Genomic DNA, 23,932 nt, shown 5'->3' on the forward strand with positions numbered 1-23,932 from the left:
CTAGGGAATAATTAGAGCTGCAAATCGAAGCAATTCGGCTGAAGTCACCGATTCCTGATTGGTCAATTGCAGAACATGATCAGTCGAGCATGACAAGGATTCCCAATTCGATGTGACACTGAGCCTGCTGGACTGATCAAAGTACCGTGAATCCTTGCACTTCCTCTTCAGCAGGTAATTGAACGTTCATTCAAACAACCTCATCAATTCGATTAGAATCTTCAGTGGACATGACATCTCCCCCCAAAGTAGTTCTACTACTACTCGATGATGGCTAGTGCAAGTAGCCAATATTCATGTATCGAAGTTAATGCACATCTGAAATCCGTACTCTCACCACACGTGATTAACCACGCCCTTCAGTCTTAGTTTGACTCATCCATGCATGATTTCCTGCAGGTGCCCCTCCTTCCCGATAACGATAAGATCAATTGGGAAGGAAAGAAAAAAAACTGCCCCGCGTGCAAAACACCGCAAAATTTTCCCCAGCTGATGGCAAACACCTCAGTTCATCAGACTTGATATCTTCTGATTTCTTCTCTGAAGAAGTTGCTTTTCTTCTTCCTCTTCAGAGCCCAAAAGGTTCCACGCCCCCTCGTCCTCATCCCCCACAATGGGCCACGAGGTTCTGATCGGCGGCTCGTGCTACACGGTCTCCGCCGCCCAGAAGCTCATCGACCGCATCAACGACAAGAGCAGCCCCGCCGTGGTCTCGCGCATCTCGGGCCAATGGGTCTATTTCGTCGAGTTCGAGAGCAACGTCGAGGCCGTTAAGGAACTCGTCCAGGCCACGAGTCTGTCTGCCCAGACTTCCTCTTCCCACGCGAGCGGGGGCGACGCCCAGTCGATCAAGATCTACATTACCCCGCGCACGACGCCGTCGCCATGGAGCTCGCAGGCTACCAACATTGCCCAGGTCTGCGGCGTCAAGGCACGCATCGAGAGGGGACGATTCGTGACGATTGAGTTCGAGGGAGCCGCTCCCGCCGATATCGCCACCTTTAGGGACGTTCTTCACGATCGGATGACCGAGTCCATTACCGAGGCGTTGCCCGAGCCCGCTACTATTTTCGCCGAGGGAGCCCGCCAGCCGCTTGTCGTTGTCGATATCTTCGCGGATGAGAGGGGCCCGTTGGCCGCTTTGCAGGATTATAATAAGAAGATGGGGTTGGGGCTGGATCAGCCCAACATGGAATATCTGGTAGATCAATACAAGTCTCTCGGGAGATCGCCTGTAAGGATCGCCGTTCGCCTTTCTCTCTCCATTCATGTCTTTCTCTTGCCTATTCTCTTGTCTCTTCTCCCTCTCTTCCGTCGTCGCGTCTCGTGCCCGCTTGCTGAGAAATTCTTTTGGTGATAGAATGATGTCGAGCTATTCATGTTTGCCCAAGTAAATTCGGAGCACTGCCGCCACCACGTCTTCAATGCCACCTGGACCATCGACGGCGCGTCCAAGGACAAGAGCTTGTTCGAGATGATTAAGAATACCCACAAATCGACTCCCGATTTCGTAATCAGCGCATACTCAGACAATGCTGCCGTGTAAGCGGGAAACTCCATATCTCCGCCCCTTCACACGGCTTGGATAAAGGATAAACGAACTAATATCTTCGTTAGGATGGACGGTGACGAAGGAAACCACTGGGCCCCCGACTACTCCACCGGCTCCTGGAAGCTCACCAAGGAAGTCGTCCAGCCTCTCATCAAGGTCGAAACCCACAACCACCCCACCGCTATCAGCCCCTTCCCCGGCGCCGCCACCGGCAGCGGAGGCGAGATTCGAGACGAAGGTGCCGTCGGTAGGGGATCGACGCCCAAGGCTGGGCTTTCCGGTTTCTGGGTCTCCGATATGTTGATCCCCGGCAAGAAGCAGCCGTGGGAGCGCGACATCGGAAAGCCGGCGCACTATGCTTCCAGCTTGGAGATTATGGTCGAGGCTCCTATTGGTGCGGCGAGGTTCAATAACGAATTCGGCCGCCCGGCGCTTGCGGGTACTTTCAGGACGCTACTTACGAATGATACCGAGACGGAAGCGTCCGAGTTTAGGGGTTACCACAAGCCCATCATGGTAGGCCGTCTTGGACATTCGTCCCCTGCCATATTTGCCCGGTTGCTAATGCATTTCTACGTTCTTTTAGATTGCTGGTGGTATTGGTAGCGTGCGACCTCAGCACGCTATCAAGGATCCCGCGTATGTACAGGATGGTGCCCATGTAAGGATTGTTGAAATACCATCATCATAAGCACACTACTAACCAACCTCCAGGTCATCGTTCTTGGTGGCCCTGCCATGTTGATCGGTCTCGGTAAGTCTCCTACGCCTCAGCTATCTTGGAAAATTCCACGTTCGTTCTAACTTCCTCCTTCCAGGTGGCGGTGCTGCCTCCTCCAACACCGGTACCGAAGCCACGGCCGACCTCGACTTCGATAGCGTCCAGCGCGGAAACCCTGAAATGGAACGCCGTGCCCAGATGGTCATCAACACCTGCGTCGCCCTCGGCCAGGAGAGCCCCATCGCCTTCATCCACGACGTCGGCGCCGGTGGCCTCTCCAACGCCCTCCCCGAGCTCGTCAAGGACGCTGGATTCGGAGGAAAGTTCGAGCTGCGACAGGTCGAGAGCGCCGACAACTCCATGTCGCCGCTGCAGATCTGGTGTAACGAGGCCCAGGAGCGATATGTGCTCTTGGTGAACAGGGATGGTTTGAACCGATTCACGAGCATTTGCAGGAGGGAGCGCTGCGGCTTCTCCGTCGTCGGAAACGTCGTCTCCAAGGATGAAGCCGGGAAGACTACTCTGGTTTTGACGGACCGCGAGCCCACCGTTCAGCCTCCCATTGACCCCATCAACTTGCCCATGGAGGTCCTCTTCCCTCCCGGCCGACGCATCGCGAAGAACGTGCAGACCACCAAGAAGAATCTCAAGCCCTTCAACGCCAACGCGAGCCTCCAGGAGAAGTTTGGCGTCTCCACCCTCAAGGACAAGGTGTCCAAGGCTACCGAGCTCGTCTTCCAGCTCCCTTCTGTCGGTTCGAAGAATTTCCTGATTACCATCGGTGACCGCACCGTTGGTGGATTGGCTGTGCGAGACCAGCTCGTCGGCCCTTGGCAGACCCCCGTGGCCGATGTGGCCGTCACCTTGAACAGCTTCAGCCTCGAGAGCAACGCGCATAGCGGAGAGGCGATGGCCATGTAAGATCCTCCCCTTCCCTCCCCCTCCCCAACCACTTACGTTTTGATGCTAGAGACTAACTACCCTTTTCAGGGGCGAGAAACCCACCCTCGCTCTCATCTCCGCGGCAGCCTCCGCCCGCATGGCTGTCGCCGAATCCCTCATGAACCTCGGCGCCTCCGACATCAAGGCCGGCTCCATCAACGGCGACCTTAAGCGGGTCAAGCTCTCGGCCAACTGGATGGCGGCCGTCAGCCACGCCGGCGAAGGTGCCGAGCTCTACGAGGCCGTCTACGCCATCGGCATGGAACTCTGCCCTCAGCTCGGCGTGTCGATCCCTGTCGGCAAGGACTCGACCTCCATGAAGGCCTCGTGGAAGGATCGCGAAACCAACGAGACCAAGAGCGTGACGGCCCCCGTTTCCCTCGTCATCTCCGCCTTCAGTCTTGTCGAGGACGTGCGCAAGACCTGGACGCCGCAGCTCAGGCGCGTCGAGGAAGTTGGCGAGAGCGTGCTCATCTTCGTCGATCTCTCGCAAGGAAAGAAGGCCATGGGCGGCTCGGCGCTGGCGCAGTGCTTGGGACAGGTGGGCGACGAGGCGCCCGACGTGCGGGACGTCGAGCTGATGCGCGACTTCTTCGATGCGCTGTGGCAGCTGCACCAGGAGGATATCGTCCTCGCCTACCACGATAGGTCCGATGGCGGTCTTCTCACCACCGTCGCCGAGATGATGTTCGCCGGCCGTTGCGGCGTGGAACTTTCCCTGTCGGACCTCGCCGCGTCCGAATCCGAGATTCTCGACGCCCTGTTCAACGAGGAGCTTGGCGCCGTTTTCCAGGTCCGCACGGCTGATGAGGGACGCTTCTCCAAGGCCTTTTCTACCTGCGGCCCACCTGCTGGCCTGGTCAAGACGATCGGCTACGTCCGACACGCGCCAAGGCAGTCCCTGACCATCCAGTACCACGCCGAGACTATTATTGAGCTTGGCCGTGCCGAGATGCAGCGCTGGTGGTCGAGCACATCGTATGAGATGCAGAAGCTGAGGGATAATCCTGCTTGTGCCCAGGCGGAGTACGATACCGTGTTGGACGATGAGGATCCTGGAATGGATTATAAGCTTACGTTTGACCCGGCGGATGTTGGATTGCCTACCTTGATTACGCTCAAGGGATTGGTATCGAGGCCGAGAGGTACGTTCTTCTCCAAGCTTGATTTACGTTGTGCTACGTGCTAATGTTATCGTGTACAGTCGCTATCCTACGAGAGCAGGGCGTTAACGGCTACGCCGAGATGGCCTTTGCCTTCCGCGCCGCAGGCTTCGACGCCGTCGACGTGCACATGTCGGACATCCTCGATGGCCTCACCCTCGACGGGTTCCGCGGTCTGGCCGCATGCGGCGGTTTCTCGTATGGTGACGTCCTCGGCGCCGGTATCGGCTGGGCGCAGTCCGTTCTCATGCACGACGGCGCTCGTCGCATTTTCGAGGCGTTCTTCAACCGTCCTGATACTTTCACCCTGGGTGTCTGCAATGGTTGTCAGATGATTGCTAGGTTGAAGGAGCTTATCCCCGGCGCCGAGAACTGGCCCAACTTTGGTATGTGTCTCTATGCCTCTTTTCTTCAGTACTCTAACAATTATGTTTTCCTTTCCTCAGTTGAAAACGCCAGCGCCCAATTCGAAGGCCGCGTCTCCATGGTCAAGATCGAGGAAACCTCCTCCACATCCGTCTTCTTCTCCGACATGACCGGCTCCTCCTTCCCCATCGTCGTCTCCCACGGCGAGGGCCGTGCCGAGTTCGCCAACCAGGGCGACCTGCACTCCGTCACGGAGCAAGGGCTCGTCCCCATGCGCTACGTCGATAACTACGGTGCCGTAACGGAGCGGTACCCCTTCAACCCCAACGGTTCCCCGGCGGGTATCGCAGGTGTTAGGAGTAGGGATGGCAGGGTGGTGGCGATGATGCCGCATCCGGAGCGGACAATTATGGGGAGTGTGGGGTCGTGGATTAAGGATGAGTTGAAGGGGAATCAGTATGGGCCTTGGTTTAGGATGTTTTTGAATGCGAGAAAGTGGGTGGGTTAGATGGTAGAAGCATTAATAGAAAAGGATGGGAGGGACGATGGGTATAGGGGTTGAGAAGTGAAATCGGTTTGGGTTAGGCATCGAGCATTTGATTTTTCCTGGGTTGGTATCTATCCTCGAAGTAAAAAATATAGGAACATTTGAGGATTTTCGTTGACCAAGGGTGACGACATCTCATGAAGGTCATGCTTGCAAAGGATGGCCTCAGACAAACAATTCAAAGTAACCCAGATCCCCGGTTCCATCATCAACGGTCGTTTCAATTCTCGTTACAATACAGTGTCTAAATTTATTTACATCCAGCAAATCAGTCTCTACACCTCGAAATCCGGCGGCGTCTCAAAATACTCCTCCATCGGAAAATCAAACTGCGAGGGCAACGCAACATCCCAAGTCATATACTGCCCAATCTCCTCCGCCATCCTCAAATACTGCTGTTGATCCAACTGCGCCGCGGCAGCCGTTCCTGGCACCGCTCCCACCACACCACCCGCAGCAGGATCCTGCCCTGTCATCAAAACGTGCGCGGCGGATGGAGCAGCAGCCGCCTCCGTCGCCACAAACTGCTCCAGGTTCGCATCTTGGTACTGATCGTGCACGAACTGCGACGGCTGGTGGTCGGAGAGTCCGGCTGCAGCAGCCTGATCGGTGCGCGGACTCGAAGGCACAGAGGGGAAGAGGGTCCAGGGCGTGCGGGCTTTGACTTTGCAGTTGTTGGCATCTTCGTTGTTGGCGGCTACTTCGCGGCGGGCGAGGCGGAAGGTGGCGATTTGGTTGAGGTAGGCTGTTTCGACGGGGCCGATGACTTCGGTGGATTGGGATGAGGGGTGAAGGGTGGTGTTTTGGAAGGGTTCCCATTTGGCTGCGATGTCGGAGAAGCCGAATCTTTTTAGGAGAGGGATTAGGGCAGATAACTATAGGACGTTAGTTTTCACTAGATTCGTTCGATCGAGCCAAGGTGATGGGAGGGTTGTGTGTTCATGAGAAGAGAAGGAGACTCACGTAGACATTCGGCATATCGGAGTAAGGGTGCGTCGCGCTTAGCACCTTCAAGTTCGTCTTAATATGTTCCACGCAGCGACTATGCGAACTCGAATCCCCACTGCCCACCGTCGTCAAGCAAATAACGTGAATCTTCGTCGACTCATATGCCGCCGTCGACGTATAATGGTCGTCCAGGGCTTCAGGTCCGCACTCGAGCGCAGCGGCCAGCAAAGTCGAGACGCAGCAGGCATGATGCCAGGCCTTTTGCCGGGACTCGATGACGAAATCGGCGGGTGCATCGGCGAGGGCCGTAGCTAAGGGGAAGTTGTACCCGGGGAGCGCGACTCTTGTGAGGTCAAACACGGAGGCGTGGTAGGTGAGATGAAGGAAGAAGAATGAGCCGGGGGTGTGCTGCTCTTTGTGGATGTAGATGTTGATGTCGTTGAAGATGAGGAAATCGGGGAGTTCCTTGTACCAGCATTCGAGTTGGTTGAGGAGCTGCATGAACGTAGAATTTTCGTCCCATGGCGGGGGTCTCGCGGGGTTGGCTGCATTGTGATCTCGTATATGTCTGTTGGGTAAGGGTTAGTGAGCGGATACACATCAAACTGTCAAACCGTCGTCTTTCCTCATGCACCTTACCGGAGAACCTGTGTCCTGAGGTACACGATTCTGGGAATGTTACCTCTGAGACCAGTCGATGTGAAAGAATGAAGTCGCTGGTCGACTTCGGGGTATACGGGGGGGGTTTTCGTTTGGTGCAAAAAGTTTCGTTCCGGGCATGGAAGGGGAATATGTGGAAGGTCCGTCGTCCAGCTCAAATTTCCATCGACACCGGCGCCGACGAACGAGTCCAGGATGTAGCATGACCACATCAGTCTGCGTTTCGACTCTCTGCGCGTTAGGGCTTCTCCTGAGATATCGGGAGACTCGAACCGCGAGTCTTCCTCGTCCATACGTAGGAGGCGGCTCATCCTCGTGCAGCACCCGACTAGCATGTAGACAAATGCGTTGTCACCGATTCTAAGCCCGTATTCTGCGTAGAGCACCATGGCCTGTTCCCTTCGTCAGCCCGATCTCATCTTCTACCTTAGGAAAGTTCAGTTTGAGTGTGATCCTGATTCATTACCATGAGATTCTGCACCGTGGAGATGCAAGTAATCGACCGCACCAGTTTTCTAGCTCTCCGCCCCCACAGCTTTCCGGGAATGTCCGTCGCAGACGGGCTTCCGTGAGGGTTACCGGGCGTTGTACTACATGGTATAGGCAATTAGCCAGGATCTCTAGAGGGGCAGCAGGCGGGGTGAAAACAAAACGCACAGATATCGCGCTCCAAGAGCACATACTAAATAAAGAACAGCTTCGCCAAACTCGAGTGCGGTAGTTCCCTGGTCAATGGATCTTATAAATGCCGGCTTGTGGATGAATCCCAGGTTCCGGAGGCAGTGAATATGCTTAAAGTAGGACTCGGCCAGGACTTTTAGACCTGCTTTGTCCGGCAGCGTCGACTGGTAGAGCCTAAGAACTGTTAGATCCCAAGGTTGATGAAGAAGCAAACAAAAGGAGAACAGAAGAGATGAAATAAGAAAAGGGAAAAGAAAAATGAATATAGAAACGCTTCAGGACGACATGCCATCGAGAACTCGAGTCACTGAGTTCGCCAGCAGAGTCCGGGGCCGCATACGCAACACCCAGCCTCTGCACATCCATAGGCTCTAATGCATCCCTCAACGAAGGACTTCGCGCATGTCTCTGCTGGCCATTGGTAGAACTAGGGTAATTACACGGCGTATCTCTCGCCTCGCACCGGCGACACCGCGGCTTCGTCTGCGAGCACTTGGCCTTAGCGGCCCTGCATTCCTGGCAGGCACCGGCTCTACGGCGCTCGAGGCCCGCCCGACGGTAGATGTTGTCGATCTCTTCCCTCTCGATGCTTTGTGACCTGTAGCCGGGGCACTGGACGCCCACGCTGCGGCATCGGGTGCAGCCGGAAGGGGCCTTGTCACATTTCACCTACGAAAAGCCAAGTCGGTTAATCAGAAAAGCCGTGGTGTGAGGCGGCCGTGAGAGAGCAGCGGCCCTTACCTTTCGAGCACGACATATTATACAAGCTATCGAAGAGTTAGCATGATGTATCGTGAAGAGCATGAAGACGCGGTGAGCGACGGGGCGTGTGGAGAAAAACAAAAACTAACCAAAGAGGGGGCGTTCAGATTGTGACGCAGCTGACTCCATTTGCTCTCCACGAACCGAGGCTGGCTTTCGCCCATGAACTGAACCTCGTTTACAGCACACATAAAAGCCTTCCTCTGGGGTCCTTCTCTCGTTAGGGGTGGTCGGCGATCGGGGCGATTTGGCGGGCTTCGGGCAGATGGGGGGGCAACTTTTTCTTTGAAATCCTTCTGGGCGTATCGGTTATCATGTAACGTCAATGAAATCAATCAAATCTTGCACCGGCGTATTTTTCCCATTCCGATTTGCTGGAAAAAAGACGTCGGATTGGGCGTTGGCCGATGGAACCGCCACATTCAACCAGAAACCATAGCTTGCGCCACATTTGTGGCACCTTTTTAGTATCCGAGCTTCGCACTTGTCGCCAGCAGATGGCAATTGCCCTTGTATTATGGTGGTTAGAGGATTGTGCATCTAGCAACGCCAAGAGACTGGGCAAAGAGCGGAGAGCTGTATCGAGCCAGTGGCACGTCATTGACCAGATGAGGACCTTGGTGGTCTAATCTGCGTTTTACTAGTCCTTTTTTCCTCCGGGGTTGTCACAGACATACATGGGACAGTAAGAGCCTTCTGGCCAAAGGACCGCGCCGTGCGAGACGAAGAATCACCGCTACCCCATCACTCTAGTAGTCTTTTGGCGTTGTGAGATCTGGGATAGCAAGGACTGGCTTCATCTGTAGGTCCTTCAGGCCGTAAGCTCTGCCGAGAAAACCACGGACCATAAAAACGCAGAAGGCTCGTCAATGCACCGTAGCAGGCACCAGGTCCTGGAGCAGTGGCACTTGTTTACTGCCTTTTGAACTGGGTGACTAGCGTTGGACGAGTAGGCTGTCACCTGCTATGTTGTATTCGAAACTGCTGGAATCACTGGAGGTCATCTTTTCCTCCGCCAGGACGCTGTAGAGTGCGGACCCATTCCTTTCGTTGCATGGAGTTCATCTCGAATGGAGCAATGGATACAAACTATACCTCGGCACAGGCAATTGAGATGGGGATCCAGAGCTGGGAATAGGGAAACAATTCATCAATCAGTCATCGACGCGTGCATCGCGTTAACTGGTCAATGTTTGAGAGAGTTCATAATCGCATACCTACGATCATTGCCAGCCTAATTTTTAGCATTATTATGAATTTTCAAAATCTGGAATAAAAGGGTAAATTGCTCTGGAGTGGCCGGAGAGCATAACCACCTATAGCCTCGTCCCCAAGCTTTAAATAGGCTCTTGATACATGGCCAGCTATCCGTTCCAGGTTCGAACTAAAGATCCTGCCTCGCCTCATCTCTAGCCCCAAGATAAAGTCATCGCACAGTACGCTCCGTACTCGCTTGAATACGCCTCATACTTCCATCTCAGCTTTCTCGTCGGAAAATTCTTGCTCACCACCGGTTCATACATCTCAATACACGCCCTTTCCGAGGCACTCACCTCTTCTAGCTGTCCATCGTCATCTATCTTCCGTTCCCGATTCAAACCCGCCGTCCTCACCTGCCAGGGAATCTCTAACCGTATCGTGAGTTTCTGTATCCCTGGCAGTACCTCTGTTGACCGCTCAATAAACTCCTCCCACTTTGGAGTTTCCATGTTATGCACAGAAATCTTTCCGACCCTTAAGCGAGGAAATGTTTGACACAGCTTGCTGACCGTTATCCCGCAAAAGTTCGTTGTCGGGGTTGCCCAAAGACCCAAATGCACTCTTCTAATGCGATCGAGGTTCCTTTGCGCCAAAGGCCACGAGTTAACTATGAGCCAGGATCTGGCGTTACTTCCGCCACACGCGGTATCGAACATGTTTTCGCCGTACAAGACATCTGAGCCCTCGTCGTTGATGAGGCGGCAACACTCCAAGATGGCTGGGAACAGATTGTGACGTATATACGGGCGATTCCTAAGGAAATAGGAATCGGTGCGTGTGAGGCGACTCGTGAAGAGACAGAGCTTGTACCGGACCGTTTCGCAGTAGAGCAGCTCGTGGTAGATGGCAGCTCGGATCTCATACGGGAATCGGAGGAACGAGGTTAGGCTTCGATCGTCTGTGGAGAAGTACGGTGTGTGGGTGGTCCGCCTAACTCGATTGGATGCCGGGGACCGAGGTGGTGGAGGTGGTGGGACGCGCTTGGGGCTAAAGGTGAGGCTAGTTGGTGTGAGGGTAAGCGTCGTTTGGATGCGGACCCTTTTCTCGGGAGGCTTTGCGAAACATCCCTTGTGGAGTCGAGAGTGAGGCATTATGGTAGGTCGGAGGCTGTTCTCTTGTAATAGATACTGGAGCCTCGACGGAAAATGGGTGCGTTGTCGTGTGTTTTGGACAGACTTAGGCAGCATCCCTTCTGGTCGCATGCCAGTCGCCAACCCCGCATTTTGGGTGGTCATCCAAGAATTAGTATTGGTAGTTCTTGCTTTGAAGTAGACGTCTATTCGGCTGGAAAGGGGGAAGAGACTAGCTAGAATAAGTATGGAAGTCAAACGCCATTGTTAGCAGTATTAGAGTCTATAAAAAGAAGATAAAAAGACTAAATAGGCTTTTAATCTCTAATAGACTCAGCCCTATGGCAGCACTGAGAACAATACTCTTTGCAGGTACAACGGGCGAGGGGACAGCAATAATAACGACGAGCAACGGGGTTCGACAGCTGGACTCGTAAATCCGGGAAGCCAACAACTTACCAGCTTATACAGTTTTTGTTTCGCTCAAGAGGCATCGCTCGCAATGTAGGGCCATAGAATCAATGTGCATGGACTAAATACTTCTCTTGTTCACAATGTAAATTAAGATCTACTATTAGGAACTCGCCACAGGCGGTTCGTAGCGAGAGTTGCCTCTTGCCACCCCAGCAGGTTATGCCAGCTAAACCCGCTTTACTTCGAAAGAACTGTGGACCAATCGTTCTTCTTCGCCCACTCCTCCCAGGTCGTCATGGGGCACTCAATGCCAGCCTGTTTCGCGTCACCAAGGTTAGTTTCTTCTCCTTAGATTTGACTCGGTATTGCTATAGTCTAGGAAACCCACCTCTTCGATATCCTTTGCTGTTAGCAGATCGTAGCCACCGTCGTAACCGGGTTCGGAGGTATAGTTAAACATGTGCGTTATTTCGATGCCGAGATCCTCATCCTCCACGGACGCAATCAGCTCCTCCGGGGTGACCTGTTTGTAGCTCGTCTTCACTCCGACCACTTTGCCCCAAGTTTCGATCCATTCACTCCACGAGCAAGTCGTGCCGGCTGCCATGTATGCCTTACCCGGCGGCATCTGATATACGGCGTAGGTGAAGTTTCCCATGTCGTCGACCGGCGTGAAGTGCGGGACTAGTTTATCGGGGTCAGTGGTGAAGGCCATTTGGAAGCTGCCATCCTCGAGCTAGAGTTCTAATTAGCCCTGTTAAAAAGTAATAAAAGAAAAGATAAAAAAAAAAGATAGAGACACTCACTTTGCTGAAGTAGGCGCTGGGAAGGATATTATAACTCGTGTAGAAATAACCCGTATGGATACAGGACAACTTCGCTGCCAGCTCAGGATATTTTTCCTCGACGTACGTGGGGAAAATGTCGGCTTTGGCATCGAAGTGATACAGCTCCGTAATCTTCCCACCACTCGCCTTTCCCGCATGGCTCAACGTCGAGGCGAGAAACGATTCCAGCGTATCAAGCGTGGTGGCTGCAGCATCAACAATATTCTTCCCGTGCAGGTATTCCACATCGTACGCGATGCGACGGCATGTGATGCCCTGCTCCCGCGCCTTCTCGCGGTAGTCCGGGCGCATAAACGGCTCCCAGTACTGCGTGACGCTGAAGATGACGTTGGCGCCCTTGAAGGCCGGGATGAGGGTAGAGACGTCGTTGAGATCGACGGCAACGACCTCGATGCCCGGGGCGTCCTCCTTGAGCTTCAGGGCGGCGGGAGACTCGGGGTTGCGACAAAGGGCGCGGACGCGGAATCCGGCTTTGTGGAAACGGCGGGCGACGGAGCCGCCTTGGTTCCCGGTGGCTCCTACGACGCAGATGAGCTTGGACATGATGTGTGTGGGTATGTATGTGAGGCTGGGTGTCCGTCCGTTAACGGCGAGGATCGTCAATACGGAAATGGTGATAATTTTCTCTCATCTTTTGGGGGAGGCAACAGAGGAACGAACTAAGGCATTCTGTTCCTCCTAATCTAGTAGTGTAAACCCCGCAGCTTGAGCGGGGTCTCGCAAATTCCCAGGGATCCTAATCTAACTGCTCAGTCTCTTTCTCTGTTTTTTGCTGCCATTAGTGCAGCGGCTTGCAGCGTCTTTCTTGGGACTAGTGGATATATGAGGTAACAAGTCATGAGGTGTCAGGGGTCTCCTCGCCCGATCCAGCCCCCAATATTCCACGCTTGGGGGCGCGCCAAGTCAATACAACCCTAGTGTAATCTAGTGTACTTCGTCGTGAGCGGATATTGGAAGAATTAACGTCCAGAGACAAAGGAGTTGCTTGCCTCATGCGGTCTAGGTCCGTCCACTATTGCCCAATCATGGAACACTGCCCGCTGACGTGGCAGTCCTGCATTCTTCATTCAACTGCATGGTTGGACCCGGGAACCGGGGCCTACATCTACTTGTAGATTAGACTGGGTCAAAGCGAGCCTATGACGGAGTCCAATCGGATGAGGTGACCGAAAGTGGTGAGAGATAGTGAAGAGAAACCAAGCCGTCTGAGATTTAAAAGCCTGCGCGCATTTTTTTTTTTTTTTTTTTTTTTTTTTTTTCTCTTCGTGTACGGCGACTTTCTGGTAGAGTCTCACACAAGAAAAAAAAGAGAGAAAAATAATAAAAAAAGGAAGAGAGGGGGAAAATCGCCTCCAATTCTACGAGTCGCCGTACAGAACGATCACCGCTTGTAGCAGCCGGGAAAAAAGCAACCATCCTCAAATAATAACAGCTAGTGTCCGCGGACACAATGGCCGGCTCACCCGGAGAAGCGGGGTCGAGTCCTCCCAAGCACTCATCTCCTCCACACTCATCTCCTCCGCGATCATCTCCTCCACGCGCCGGTTCGGCTCGCGACTCGTCACCAGAGGGAGCCGGAGACGCGCCGAATCCTCTCCAGATTGATGTGTGTTGTGTCTCTCCCCGCGCCCCATGAGTTTTGCTGCCAAGATCTCTCCCATGTTAACATGATGTTGCTTCTCTCGGCTCTAAGCATGAGGCATACGACGCCCAGGAAGATGCCGACTCGTCCTACGGGTCGGATACCGAGTCCAGGGCCACTGCATCCGTGACATCGTCCATCTTCCACTACCAGTATGAGAATGGGCGGCGCTACCACGCTTTCAGGGAAGGACAGTACGTGCTCCCAAACGACGACCGAGAGCAGGAGCGCCTCAACCTCCAGCACCACATCTGGCGCTTATTACTAGGCGGGTCCCTACACACGGTACCGCTACCCGATCCTTCCTCCGACGAGGAGCTGCGCATTCTCGATCTCGGCACGGGCACAGGCGTCTGGGCCATAGACATGGCCGATGAGTACCCCTCCTCGCAGGTCTTCGGCGTTGACCTCTCCCCGATCCAGCCGGAATGGGTCCCCATCAACTGCCGATTTCACGTCGACGACTACGAATCCGAGTGGACGTACCGAGAGAACGAGAAGTTCGACTACATCCACGGGCGCGCTCTCTGCGGGACGTCCTCGGACTGGCCGGCGCTGTACGGGCGCATAAAAGAGAACCTCAAGCCCGGCGGCTGGGTTGAAATGCAGGAGTACGATGCCTGGGTTTTCAGCGATGACGACAGCTTTGAGCGTGCGCCCTGGACGCGGGAGTGGGTCGAGAAGCTGGACGAGGCGAGCTTAAAGTTTGGTAGGCAGATTAACATTGCTCAGTATCACAAGCAGTGGATGATTGATGCCGGATTCGAGGACGTGGTGGAAGAAGTGAAGCGGGTATGTGTCTTCTTAAGTCCCCTATTTGATATCCCCCCCCCCCCCCCCCCCCGTGTTGGCTGGAGTGGGTTGCCCGTTTGCTAAGCATGAGAACTTTTTTTCGTCGCCCTAGATACCTATCGGCATTTGGGCCAAAGATCCCGTGTTGAAGGAGCTGGGCCGATTCGAGCAGATCCACATGCAGATGTCTGTGGAGTCTCATACTCCCGCGCTTTTCACTCGGGTTTGGGGGTACACGAACGAGCAGGTCCAGGTTTTGATAGAGGGCGTGAAGCGGGAATTCCGGAGCCGCGATCATCATCTGATTACTGTCTATCGGTTCGTACGGGGGCGCAGGCCACAAGAGTAGGCCAGAGCATCTCAAACTTTGGGTTGGGTTCTTTCATGGGAAGGAGGGGAGGATAGAATGGGGCGGCAAAATTTTCCAAGTTGTAACTACGGTAGTCGAAGCGTGGCTAGATTCGATGCTGTGTCAGGGATGGTTGTTCCGACACTTACACCAGCGTCAGGAGGAATATATAATATATACCCGCCCGCTGCGGTCGACCTGGCACCTGAGAATACCGACTGAAACTTTTCACCGACAAGGAGGTCACTGATATTGCTATCATTTCCGTTTTGTCAAAGGGGGCTGCCTAATGTGCACGACCTCTACGAGATTGCCAGTGCCCTAGGCGTTCCATGAACGATATCGCCGTCCATGCCTACACAAAGTCCTTGTTTGGGGTGGCATTTCGGCTGACGACTACCGCACCTGGGCGATGTTTCACGGTGTGCGGCGGCCCGGGCCCGCCGTGCCTTCTCTCAACGCCATTTGTAAAGGTCCCCCTCCCGCCAGATTTGTTTCTGGAACGGTAGGGGAGAGCGAGATTGCTATGAACCCCGTCCACCAGATGACGTTATTACGAACCAGCATTGAGAGGAGGCCTAAGAGTTCATGGGCATAGAGAGATGATAGAAAGCCCTATAAATTGACCCTCTCCATTGATAACGCCGAGTATACATGCGAATACGATGGCATACACACGGGGCATTCGATGGCGCATTTATTCTCCCTTTCCGTGTCTTCCCGAAGGCGGCCAACGCGGAGGTAGCAGCGGCGTTTAGGGGAAAGTCAGTATGGTCGACGACGAAGACATGGGGACAGAAGGCATGTGAGCCATTTTCTGAGAAGTCATCTCGCCGTGCCGCCATAGGGTGCAAATGAGGAGCCGGGGATGGAGGCGGGATGTAAGAGACAAGGGACAGAGGACACTGAAAGTGCAAGAAACGTGGTGGGAACGTTATGTAAAACGATCTGCTCTGTCGCGCATTTTTCCGCGTCTCCTTGCCCTTTCTAGCCCTTATATACGCTCCTGTGGTACTTGTTATTATCTATAGAAGTCCGGAAGTGGGCAACCGTTGAAATGGCAAGGGTTTCTATTAATTTAAGACGGCACTACCTGCCCCATCACCGCCCCTTTTAACGTTTTAGAGTACCTCGTATCGACGTATGGAGGGCCGCCCCGTCAGGCTAGGATGTCCACTTTCGGTTTGGGGAATACGGGACGAACATCTTTGTTCTTTAGAAGCTAGGAATCCGCGGATCCCGGGCTCATCGACGCCGCACCGTTCCTTTTCCTCGTGTTACGACCACGTTCTGGCCCAATTAGCTGACGTCTCAAAGACTTTGATACACTGTCCCATGGATACCTACGTTGACGGAGAGCGATACACACTTATTTTTCCCCGCTACTTTTTTCTGGCGAACTAGTTTATTACACCGTAGCTAGATACACCGATCTGAGCACCTCTCAGCAGCAGCAGCAGTGGCCCTCTTTGCCCTACTGCGATTCTGTACTACCTACCGAAGTGGAATATATTAGTGTCTTCAATGCCCCAACTCCATCGAAAACCTGGGCTCCCGCATGGATCCGAGTTAGGCACTGCGTCTCCGGCAGCTCGCCTTTGCTCTCCAAGATACGGAGGAAAACCCTTAGGTCCCCAGAATACTCGTCCAGATTACCAGACGCAACAAATGTAAACACAGTCAGGCCTCGCTCTGTCCCCTTGTATAAACGGTACGATACACCTCTCGAACAGATGACGTAGGCCGGTTTCGGGCTCCCCTCGTCGCCCAGGGAGGAAACGATAGGTGGCTCGCCGTATGACGCCAGTCGGATCTGAATCTCGAAAGCCGGAGGACCGTTGCAGGTGGCACCGGCGAAGAGATAGTAGGCGATGGAGGCCACACTATCCGGATCGATTTGAGACCTGAAAACTGCTTGTCAGTCTGGATTCACTAATAGTGGAGAATGAGTTTGCCTCCACGGGGCCCCGCGAGCTTCGAACTTACGTGAAGTACCAGTTGCTACGTATGCTGGCGATTGACGAGAGCGGAGTCGCAGCGAAATTAAGCTGGGCATTCGCGAAGGATGTCGCGGATTCCGAGTGGCTCGCCGCCCAATTCCAATGCGTCGGCCATGCGAGAGATGGCGCCTCTACCGGGGAGAGATCGCTGATGCATTGATTCCCAATGGCCTGGGGGTTGAATTGAGCGTTGCGGAGAGTATAGCCATTCGCCTGAATAGTGCCGTTCGCTATGCAGTTCTCAATTGGGTCGACCGCAGCCACCAGGCCGGCCAAGAAGAACCCAAGGATAGTGGAAGCCTTCATGGTGAAGTCGGTTGATTTTGCTTTCCTCACCCTGCTTGCTGTTTCTCGGTCAGGAATTCAGCCTCATAAAGCGAGGCGAATGGCAAAAAAAAAAAAAAAAAAAATAAAATAAAATAAAATAAAATAAAATAAAATAAAAAAATAAAAAGACCCATTATATAGTCTACGAGCATCGAAGACGTGCTAGGCAATTTGCTGTCTTTGTCTCATATCAGTGATTGAAGTTTGGATGGCGCGAAGACAAGCCAAGGTAGGGTCTTATTTGATGATTCGTGGCGGATGGTACCAGAAACCGCTCGGTTGACAATAGATACAGAATGATGAGACCTTCATCCCTCACTGCCACCGCATTCCTTGTTTCCTTTCCTTATTCCAACAATCGTATAAAAAAAGGAGCCAACGCTTGAGCGCTGTGTGATTGAGAACCCAGAGAGCAAAGAGCGTGGCGGAGTCAATACGCTCTGGCACGCTGACCCTGGACTCAAATAGGAGCTAAACTCAATGTGACTGCTTTCATTCCCTAATTCCACGCGTTCCGCGTTTCCCGCTTCGCCCTTTTTCGGCCCTTTCCTGTGTGCTTCGAACCAGATAGAGAAAACAGTGCGTGGGGCCGCGGCGTGTGAGGAATACGACGGAGACCCGACGGCCACGTTGACGCTGGGCGCAGATCAAGATTGACCCCGATGAGACCACCCCAGTTGGGTTCGAGTCAGCTTCAGCGAGTTTGGGCAAAGACAAGACATGGAAGCAACCGTCCCACTGCCGCTTCACTTGGCTTTAGGTATCGAGCTGGGCTGGGACACGATTCATGGCACCGCTCTTCAGTGTCTTACATGTCTGCATCTAAAGTTCTAAACAGAAAAGAAAAAAAGCAATCACCGACACCCAGACAGTAAACGATCCGAATGATCGGCGGTCCCCCGAACAGGCCAATACTAAAAAGCAAGACATTCATTTGATTCTTCCTTCTTGGGGCCCTTCGTAATATCCGTGTTCTCTTCATCCTCGTGGAGTGCTCCTGTCCGCCGCCCGTCAAACTGCATCAACTAGGGATCGACTGTCCATGGTATATACTACTAGCGGAGCCCTGCACAGTGACCGGGGAGCAGGTTCGCATCCCCGGCTTAAACACCCGCGGTCCAACGACGCCAACGATTACTGTATGCTCGACACTGTCCTGTCCACCACCACCTTGTGAAACGGCAGTGCCAAATGGTGGCTGGACTATTATCGATGTTGCGCTCAAGTGCATCATCAGTGGAGTGCCTTCAACCGAACCGTAGGAAATAATACAGTGCATGAATGAGTCACATTGGCAGGTTGTCAAGGGAGAAAACCGAGGTAGGAACAATGGATTTGTTTTATCAATTTTATCCCCCGATCTCGATGGCTGTAGGTAAGAACTACGAGGTATGACCTCTTTGGCCCAGAGAGTAAAAGACCATCAACCTATGACTCTGAAATTACTGGACATAAAGTCGTGGTACGAGGCTGAGAGACAACAACCGCAAACTGGTCTACTGCCAGGGAAATACCCCAATCCATCTCATCGACGCCGTGGCAAGTCCTCGACTCAACTAACTAATATGGAAGTCAACGGGAACAACACAACGGCCGCATTCTTTGTCACATAATTTAGTACATCGCTGGTGACGTATAGATCAAAGCTAGAGTTTGCCTCAGAGGGCAATGCAGCCCAAGATGGTAGGTATCAGGGCGGCGAGTACTGGTAAAGCGCTATTCTCACAACGCTCGACGTACACGTTGGTTCGTGGGTATATAGGAAAGCCGCATTTTTTTTTTTTCGAACATGCCACTCTAAAGTTCGCGCCATGGACTTAAGGTAAAACTGGGATGCTAACTATGTTTCCTCGACTATTTAAATTTTGATTTTGCCATCTAGCCGCGTGGTATAGCGACCACAGTAACAGTGGTGAAAGAAGGTCCCTTAGCTCTTAGAGACGAGGACAGACACTCTGAGTGCTAGATTTACAGATCGAAAACCCACACTTTCGTAGGCGCGTAACTAACAGCAAACGTTGAACCTGAAACGGCCCAAGTTTTGGCAGCCCCGCCTATATTATCAGGCAGCCGCACAATCTTCTCCGAGCCTCGCACAATCCATCCTCCGTCGCTGAGCAGCCCCGGGCCCATGTAGACCGGATCGCGATATGGTTCACGTTTTATGGGACCCGAAACCCGCGGAGATAGATCGAGGTCGATGACACCGACCTCGGTGGTGAGATAGCGGCCCGTCTGGTCAAATGACAGGATCTGCAATGTCTCTTGATGCCTTGAGAGACGTGCGCCAACTCTCAACTTGTGCGTCCAGCCTGTTTCAATGTCATCGACCATGAGAGTCATGTCGCTGCAAGCTATTGCTAATAGCCGGGAATCGGACGAGAACGCGGCTGCTTTGAATGACTGGCATGCATGGAGAGTGTATTGGAGTCGAACAGTCTGAGCATTAACCACAGCGATGATATCTCCATTAAATGCCGCGATATATCTCGAGTCGGGCGAATATACCAAGGATGTGATGCCATTCCTGGGGAGATCTACAGATCGCCTTTCATCGGTTTGAAAATCCCACAACACAAGAGAATCAGGTCTAGGGTGATAGGCTTCTATCTTGAGGGCAAGGTGTCGTCCATCTGGGGAGAAGTAAGCTAGAGAGTAGGGATAAAAACTGCTGGCAACAATTGGGATTCTGACTGGATCCTTAAGGGTCCAGATGTAGACTTTACCGCACTGATCGACAGCTGCGATTTTTTGAGAGTCCGGCGAAAACTGGATCGAAACCGGCGAGAAGAACCTAGTCGGAGGTGCCGGTAGATGCCGCTGAGAGCTTGTGGTTGCATCCCAGAGACAAATCTGTTTACTTCGTCGCTCGTAGAAAGCTATTAGCGCAGAGTCGGGGGATAGGGCAACAAGCCCGCTCTCGACATCGAACATGCCATGACAATTCCCGGTTTCGGCCTCCGAGATCATAGTTCTAGTTCCGCATGACGATATTACGAATTTCGAGTTGGGAGAAAAGATGACCTCCTTGACGGGTTTCGCATGCGCAGCTAACGCGTGACGGCAAACCCCAGTTGCGGCATCCCAGACCCGAACGATGGCGTCGTAAGCACCTACCGATGCGATAAAAGCGCCGTTAGGTGAGAAAACGACAGCGTAGCCAAAATTTCCGTAGGTTCCGTCAAAATTTTCGACCCACCCGTCATCCATGGTGAATTTGGTCATGACGCCCTTTGGAGTATTGTCGTCGAAGAGATTCTTGACTACGCTGCTATTCGGACTAAATAGTAGGGCCGAAACGTAGAGTTGCAGGGGCCACCTCCGTATAAGGAACTCGTGGCGATGCAAAAAGCGCTGGGCATCGCAAACGAATGAGTGAAGAGACGATCCCGTCTGGAGGTAGGTCGAAATAGCAGTTAGTGAGATATCAAGACGAAGGCGTTGTTGGGTGGAGAGCTTACACGAAGCAGCGTCTCAAGTTTCTCCATTGCCGTCTTTCCGGCTGCTAGATGTCCGAGGAAGGAAAGAGCTTCCAGCCAGTAAAGATACTTGCTTCTGAGGAAGCCATCGACGCTCCCACCGTCCTCAAGCTCGGAGACAGATTGAGAATCTTGGGTAGACAGCCACTGTGTGAGGTGGTCAACCCAGTAGATGCAGGAGTATCCGAGTGAAACCAACCGGTTCGTGTCTGGTTTCTCGTCTTCGTCGATATCAAAGGCGGGGTCTTCTAGATCATACATATTGCGATGCAGAGTCTCGAGCATCACCGCGAGTGATCTCCGAAAGATAATGCCGTGAGGATTTGGCCCCTGGTTTATCACTTCCCGGGCGCTCGGTGAAGAGAAATATGACTTGGAAAATCGATTAGCAAAGTTTACCGTGCCGTCCGTGACAGAGAGAAACGATCCGCAGCGACGGACGGCGGCTGCAATTGATTCCGTTGAACTCAGCCCCGCCAGGACCCCGAGTTCCTCCAAAAGAAGCGGTTTATGTGCAATTAGGACTATCGACAAGAGTCGTAGACAGTATTGTGATTCTTCGCTGTTAAAAGACAGGATACCCTGGATAGTTTCCCGATGCCGTCGCTCCAAGTCTTCGTAGGTCACATCAAGTTCTAGATCGAGCACTGTCCGTAACGGATCGAGCTGCAACTGTTTGCCGATTTCTTCGCCTGCGTTACTTGACACAATCCACCTGACGCGTGGCGAAGAAGACCGGATGATTAGTTTCAAGAGGCTTGCCTGGCCCCTCTTGCAGTGCTCGAGGGCGTCGACAACCAGGAACACCCTTGGGGAGTTTATATCCATTAGCATATTTGTGAAGATTTCGCAAATAGCCACCCAGGCGCTCCTGTCCGCGAAAAGATTCTGGCCGGCAACGTCGAATTTGGCTTGCACATGGGATACTAGCGACGTTTGTTGTACTATGAGAAGGTAGACAAGGCTACGTAGGATGGCGAGGGCGTTGTCTCCCCTGGGGTCGTTCTCTTGACAGAAGAAATAAGCAATGCGGTTTGGGCTCTGGCCTTCCACTTCGTCAATAATGTCGCAGAGCAGTGCAGTCCTCTCTTGTTCGACACCGCTCGTGACCCAGAGCAGACCTCCCTGCTCGCGTTCGCGCCAGTGACGACAATACTCTTTTCTGATAGATAGCCGAGATGGGTGGCACTGGAGAGCTCTGGAAGCTGCCCTGCTGCGGGCCCTGTCATGAGCGGGGTCCGTCACCCAAAGGTTTGCGAGACATATACGGTTCCTTTCACTCAGGTTATCTATGCCTACGCAATCAGTTAACGAATATCTGTTACTCTATTCACGGGCAACCTAACCACTAGAGTCATCTTCCAGCTCCAATGCTGACTCGAGTTCATCAACAATCGTCCCCATAACTAATCTGCATGTTAGGTTACTGGCCGATTCGAATTTGCAAGTGTCGCTATGGTCCGCCTGTATAGCGACCTGCGTCTCGAGGTCACCGGGCAAATTCAAGGTCGCAGACTTCTTATCCACAATCTACCAATATCTGGTCAGCGTCATAGCTCGTCCAAGTGAGATGAGGTCTGATGTGTACATACAATCCCGGCCACCCCGTAGCTCATTCCCTCGTAAAAGTTGATAGCGGGACATTTGCCAAATAAGTGGCGGGCCTGTTCGTATCGCCGTGTAGCCTCGTTGGAGTTTTCCTTGAGCGCGTCGACAAGGTCATTGCTCGGATTCCTGAGACCCTTGCCGACTATCTTCGCAACGATGTCGCCGACGCTCGCGAAATTTCCACCCTGATGCGGTGTGGCGAAGAAAACAAGGAGACGAGTCGACGTGAGGATGGATGCGTATTTTGTGTTCAGCTTGGCTTCGACAAGCGCCTATATTATCGCGCGGAGGTTAGGGGCATGGCTCCTCGCGCAATGAATGAGCAGCCGAAACTCACCGATTTGACCACGATGCCGCCCAGGCTATGGCAAATGAAAACAAGCGGCCTCTGGGGATCACTCTATGTGACGCGTTCTGTTAGGATATCGCGCTCAAAACGGTGACGGAGTTGCAAAACCCAGCTATTACCCTTCTCTCCACACGAAGCCACTGAAGCAGGGTCCTCGCGTGGTCGTCAACTTTGATTGCTGATGAGCCTAGGGCGGGGCTCGAGTTGTATTCGAACAGCATCACCCGGGGGGGCTTCGGAAGCTGGTCGGGGAGGAAATCGCGCAGCCATAATTTGTCGCCCTTCGTCCAGGTGCCCTGCGCATGGTTGGCGCTGTTTAGAAAGTTGAGTCCGTGGACGGCGATGACGCTAAAATGGTACACGCAAAGTTAGCTCGAGGGGCCCAGTTGGGGTAGTGAGGGACTGGACGTACTCAATCTCTGCTTTCCTGGGAGGCTGGCTATCCTGTGCACTATCAAAGATGACATGAATACCCGCATCCGACATTTTCTCGGGCGAGTAGCAAAAGGAAAACGAGGAATAAGAAAAACAGTCGCCGCTGGACAGGAATTACAGGTCGCAATTAGGCAAAGCCGATGGAAGATACCCCGCAATACAGAAGAAGCGATGCGAGAATAGGGCTGGCGACGAACGAGGGGGAATCTCGGAACTAGACTTGGGCTGCTATGGAGGCATGCACTGCCTCCCCAAAATGTACAATGGCAACCAACGCATGAGGTGATTGGATGCGCTTTTGGAGTAGTCCAGGCTCGTTGGTGCCAAGATTCGGATGTACAGCTCCCTAGTGGACAGGGGGAGATGATGAGTCGAAGAATGAGGGTTCGCTCTCGAGCTGAATCTACTCGTGCATGCATAGGTTTGATTGGCTCGAATTACGGGGTCTGAGAGATGCGTCGCTGGTGGTGACATACGCGAAGCGGCACTGAGATGACTATTCGGCCGTGTTCTGGCTGAATGCTACAGACGAGACAACGCTCAAACAGTTTGCAACGATGGCAGGGCGGATCTTGCGCGAACACCCATCAGTCGTCTATATCGTCTATGTCACCAATGCGGCCCAAGGCCGCAACCTCGACGAGTCCGCAGGGCCGTCAAGCGATGCCATCGCCCTTCTGCTTACCGGGTGTCTTGGGATGTCCCCTAAGCCCAGTCTCCTCAGTAACGAGACTGCGAGATTTCTCTTGTATATAAAAACATAAGGGACCTAGTAAATCCTAAATTTCTTTATACTCCAGTGGAGTATTATTGAACTATCACAATTAGGGAACATCTATTAATACGATTAGGTATTTCGGGGCGTCTCTGTCTGATCATGTCTTATTTGGTGCCGCCTTCGGGGAAATTCTGTGCCGCCGGGTTCGAGCATGATAGGCAGACACAGCATCAATTCATGCCTACGACAATATGGCAGGTTGGATCCGTTCGGGGTTTCTAGCCGGGCCAGGGACGAAC

The 23,932-nt window shown here is 53.1% G+C and overlaps 6 protein-coding genes across 6 annotated transcripts; 2 read left to right on the plus strand and 4 right to left on the minus strand.

Annotated features, from left to right (window-relative positions):
- Window positions 1-613: 613 nt before the first annotated feature.
- Window positions 614-5,252, plus strand: SAPIO_CDS6476 (putative phosphoribosylformylglycinamidine synthase; the record flags this gene model as incomplete). The annotated part of the gene is made up of 9 exons (XM_016788567.1): window positions 614-1,234; window positions 1,361-1,542; window positions 1,618-2,068; window positions 2,139-2,213; window positions 2,267-2,306; window positions 2,371-3,190; window positions 3,264-4,360; window positions 4,420-4,764; window positions 4,825-5,252. The coding sequence occupies 9 exons, from the start codon at window positions 614-616 to the stop codon at window positions 5,250-5,252; spliced, it is 4,059 nt and encodes a 1,352-aa protein (XP_016641858.1).
- Window positions 5,253-5,566: 314 nt separating this feature from the next.
- SAPIO_CDS6477 (uncharacterized protein) lies at window positions 5,567-8,471 on the minus strand (the record flags this gene model as incomplete). Its single annotated transcript, XM_016788568.1, has 7 exons — window positions 5,567-6,166; window positions 6,255-6,807; window positions 6,879-7,291; window positions 7,583-7,754; window positions 7,921-8,249; window positions 8,322-8,347; window positions 8,432-8,471. 7 exons carry the CDS (start codon window positions 8,469-8,471, stop codon window positions 5,567-5,569), a joined length of 2,133 nt encoding a protein of 710 aa, XP_016641859.1.
- Window positions 8,472-11,323: 2,852 nt separating this feature from the next.
- On the minus strand, window positions 11,324-12,477 carry SAPIO_CDS6478 (Uncharacterized protein; the record flags this gene model as incomplete). Its single annotated transcript, XM_016788569.1, has 3 exons — window positions 11,324-11,401; window positions 11,475-11,822; window positions 11,893-12,477. 3 exons carry the CDS (start codon window positions 12,475-12,477, stop codon window positions 11,324-11,326), a joined length of 1,011 nt encoding a protein of 336 aa, XP_016641860.1.
- A 907-nt stretch (window positions 12,478-13,384) lies between these two features.
- SAPIO_CDS6479 (Uncharacterized protein) lies at window positions 13,385-14,717 on the plus strand (the record flags this gene model as incomplete). Its single annotated transcript, XM_016788570.1, has 3 exons — window positions 13,385-13,540; window positions 13,628-14,368; window positions 14,481-14,717. 3 exons carry the CDS (start codon window positions 13,385-13,387, stop codon window positions 14,715-14,717), a joined length of 1,134 nt encoding a protein of 377 aa, XP_016641861.1.
- A 1,400-nt stretch (window positions 14,718-16,117) lies between these two features.
- Window positions 16,118-17,023, minus strand: SAPIO_CDS6480 (uncharacterized protein; the record flags this gene model as incomplete). The annotated part of the gene is made up of 3 exons (XM_016788571.1): window positions 16,118-16,150; window positions 16,216-16,621; window positions 16,704-17,023. 3 exons carry the CDS (start codon window positions 17,021-17,023, stop codon window positions 16,118-16,120), a joined length of 759 nt encoding a protein of 252 aa, XP_016641862.1.
- A 1,989-nt stretch (window positions 17,024-19,012) lies between these two features.
- SAPIO_CDS6481 (uncharacterized protein) lies at window positions 19,013-22,966 on the minus strand (the record flags this gene model as incomplete). The annotated part of the gene is made up of 7 exons (XM_016788572.1): window positions 19,013-20,437; window positions 20,506-21,812; window positions 21,870-22,053; window positions 22,116-22,403; window positions 22,469-22,531; window positions 22,600-22,828; window positions 22,893-22,966. 7 exons carry the CDS (start codon window positions 22,964-22,966, stop codon window positions 19,013-19,015), a joined length of 3,570 nt encoding a protein of 1,189 aa, XP_016641863.1.
- Between the last annotated feature and the right edge of the window lie 966 nt (window positions 22,967-23,932).

This window comes from Scedosporium apiospermum (genome assembly GCF_000732125.1).
Source record: "Scedosporium apiospermum strain IHEM 14462 chromosome Unknown SEQ_SAPIO_0103, whole genome shotgun sequence".
NCBI lineage: Eukaryota > Fungi > Ascomycota > Sordariomycetes > Microascales > Microascaceae > Scedosporium > Scedosporium apiospermum.